The sequence below is a fragment of the Aureococcus anophagefferens genome (assembly GCF_000186865.1).
Source record: "Aureococcus anophagefferens unplaced genomic scaffold AURANscaffold_194, whole genome shotgun sequence".
NCBI classification, from domain to species: domain Eukaryota; class Pelagophyceae; order Pelagomonadales; family Pelagomonadaceae; genus Aureococcus; species Aureococcus anophagefferens.
In genome coordinates this window covers 9,954-12,432 of record NW_008705736.1, presented here as the reverse complement: position 1 = coordinate 12,432, position 2,479 = coordinate 9,954, and the positions used below count along the sequence as shown (strand labels likewise).

At 65.8% G+C, this 2,479-nt stretch overlaps 1 protein-coding gene across 1 annotated transcript in view; it reads left to right on the top strand.

Annotated features, from left to right (window-relative positions):
• Positions 1 to 54: 54 nt before the first annotated feature.
• The window catches only part of AURANDRAFT_68528 (hypothetical protein), a gene marked incomplete at both ends in the record, with an annotated part of 12,351 nt that continues 9,926 nt past the window's right edge, over positions 55 to 2,479 (top strand). The window contains 2 exons of the mRNA XM_009044226.1: positions 55 to 747; positions 983 to 1,303. Coding sequence (XP_009042474.1) covers positions 55 to 747; positions 983 to 1,303 — 1,014 coding nt within the window. The remainder of the gene's footprint in view (positions 748 to 982; positions 1,304 to 2,479) is intronic.

Below are 2,479 nucleotides of genomic sequence, written 5' to 3'. Positions count from 1 at the left end.
CATTGCCGCGCGACGAACGCCGACATCGGCGGCGTCCTCCAGTCGAAGCCGGAGATGTCGTCGCAGTACATGAACGTCAGCTGGAATAATTACCACCGCCACTGGACAGTCTTTGTAACAGCGAGCAAGGTCGGCTTGAAACGTCGAAAAGGGCTCGGCAACTATGACGAAGAGCAACTGGCAGCGCACGCCCAGGACCGCTTCTGGCGCGAGGCCGTGCCGTCGATGTTCGCTGACAAGGCGAACTTCCCCGCGATCAATCCCCCCACCGACGCGGACATCCGCGCCTTCGAGCACATGTCCGCGGCGGACCAGGCCGCCAAGGCCGAGCGCGTCGCCAAGTCTCTGAAGGACTCGGCGAAGCGCGATCGAGCGGCGAATCGACGCCAACGGACGTCGAAAAAGCAGCGAGTCTCCAAAGACGACGACGCGTCCGACGACGAAGGCGCGCCCGTCGCGCCGCGGCGGTCTTCGGGCCAGTCGCGCAAGCAGATCTCCTACGCCGAGGGCGACGACGACGACGACGCGTCCGACGCGTCCGCCGACGACGCCTCCAACGACGTCTCCAAAGACGAAGCCGCCGGCGCCGCGCCCGCCGGCGCCGCGCCCGCCGGCGCCGACGACGCCGACGACGGCGACGACTTCCACTGCGGCGCGTGCGCCCTCCGGGACACGCCGCTCATGATCCAGTGCGAGGACTGCGACCGCTGGTTCCACTTCGGTTGCGTGGACCTCACCTCCGAGACGGTCCCAGACGGCGCCTTTTTCTGCGGCCGCTGCGCCGCCGCGCGCGCCGAGGAGGCCTCGGCCTCGGCCGCGCTCGTCGCGCTCGCCGTCCCGACGCTGGACGCGCCGGCCGCGCCTCACGTGCTGGACGCGGACCATCCGCTCGTCGCCAAGCTCGGCGGCTTTTTTTAGCAACGCCGCGAGCGCCCCCGTCGAGAAGCGAAAACGTGACGACGCTCTGCGAGGCCTGAAAAAGGTCCCCGACCTGCACCGCGACCTCACGCTGGTGCTCACGAGCCAGAACAAGCACTACCGGTCCCTCCGGGTCTGCTTCCAGTCGTCCGTCGTCGACGTCGTCTTCCGCCTGCTGGCCTTTACGCTGACCGACGAGTTCTTCGAGGAGGACAACAAAGTCGCGTGCGCGATGGCGTGGCTCGCGGAACTCGTCGAGACGGTCCACGACCCGAAGACGAGGCGGTTCCTCACGGCCAAAAGAGACATCATCTGCCGCATCGTCGGACGCCTCGGAAACCGGCTTCTCGACTGCGGCTTCACGGTCCAGGAGGCCCGGCGCGAGGTGGTTGCCACCAAACGGTCTCGGTCGCACGCGGAGATGAAGGCCATGGTTTTCGGGCTCTTCTTCTTCTGCGTCCGTTACTATCACGAGCCGGACCGACCGTTCGAGATGATCATGCTCATTAGCCGAGTTCCGTGCTCGCACGCCTGCGCGGCCGGCGACGCGCGGGGCTGCGATCGCTTCCTCAAGGCGATTCGCGCGGATCCCCTCAAAATCGCGGCCTCCGACGCGCCGCGCAGCGTGCGCCCCGCGGGCGTGTGGCCCGGCGGCTCCTTCGACGGCGTCTTCGCGTGGATCAGTAAACTCCGCGCTTGATTCGTCTTCCGAGTCGGCCATGGCGAGCGGTCGCCGCGCGCGCGCGGGCGCTAGGCGATTTAGAAGCACGATGTCACGACCGTCGCGCGCTGGTCGGGGCACGCGCCGGGGAACGCGAAATAGATGGCGAGGATGGCGTCGTCCCGGACAGTGGTGTTGGGGAGCGCGTGGAAGAGGCCGCTGCACCCCATCATGGGGCCCTCGTCCGGAGGGATGCCGTGGCAGCACCTGCGGCTCACGATGATGTCCACGCGGGACAGCGGGTTCTCGATCTTGTCGATGACGAAGGCCTTGATCTCCGCATGGTGGGTTCTCTGCGAAGTCAGCAGCGCGCGGGGAAGGCGCGCGAGGCCAGCGACCACATGGTACGCGCCGTCGAAGTGAGACTTGATGGTGTCAATAGCCCGCTGGTGGTAGACATTGGTGACGAGTTTCGTGAACTTGCGCTCGACGTCGGCGCGGGAGCACGGCTTTCCGGCGAATAAGATGGCCGCGTCGAAGATTACATGGCAGACTTCGTGCATCCAGTCTCCCTACGCGTACGCGTCCACGGGTTAAATCCACACGGGGAGAAAGAGCGGCGGGCGCACCTCTTCTGAGTCCGCGAATATGCCCGACGACGTCACGGCGATCGTCACTTTCTGCTCCTCCAAGTCCGCGCTCCCCGCGCCCGCGGCGCGGCATCGCGCGGCCGCTGCTGCTTTATATTCCTTGAGCGATTTCTGTTGTCGCCATATCTCGAGCAACAGTTCTGCGTACTTCCCCGTCGGCGCGGACCCCCCCGCGAGGTCGGCAAACCCCCCAGGTTGTTTGAGTTGTTTTTTAATTGCAGCTTTGGTATGATTGTATAGATAGCGCAGG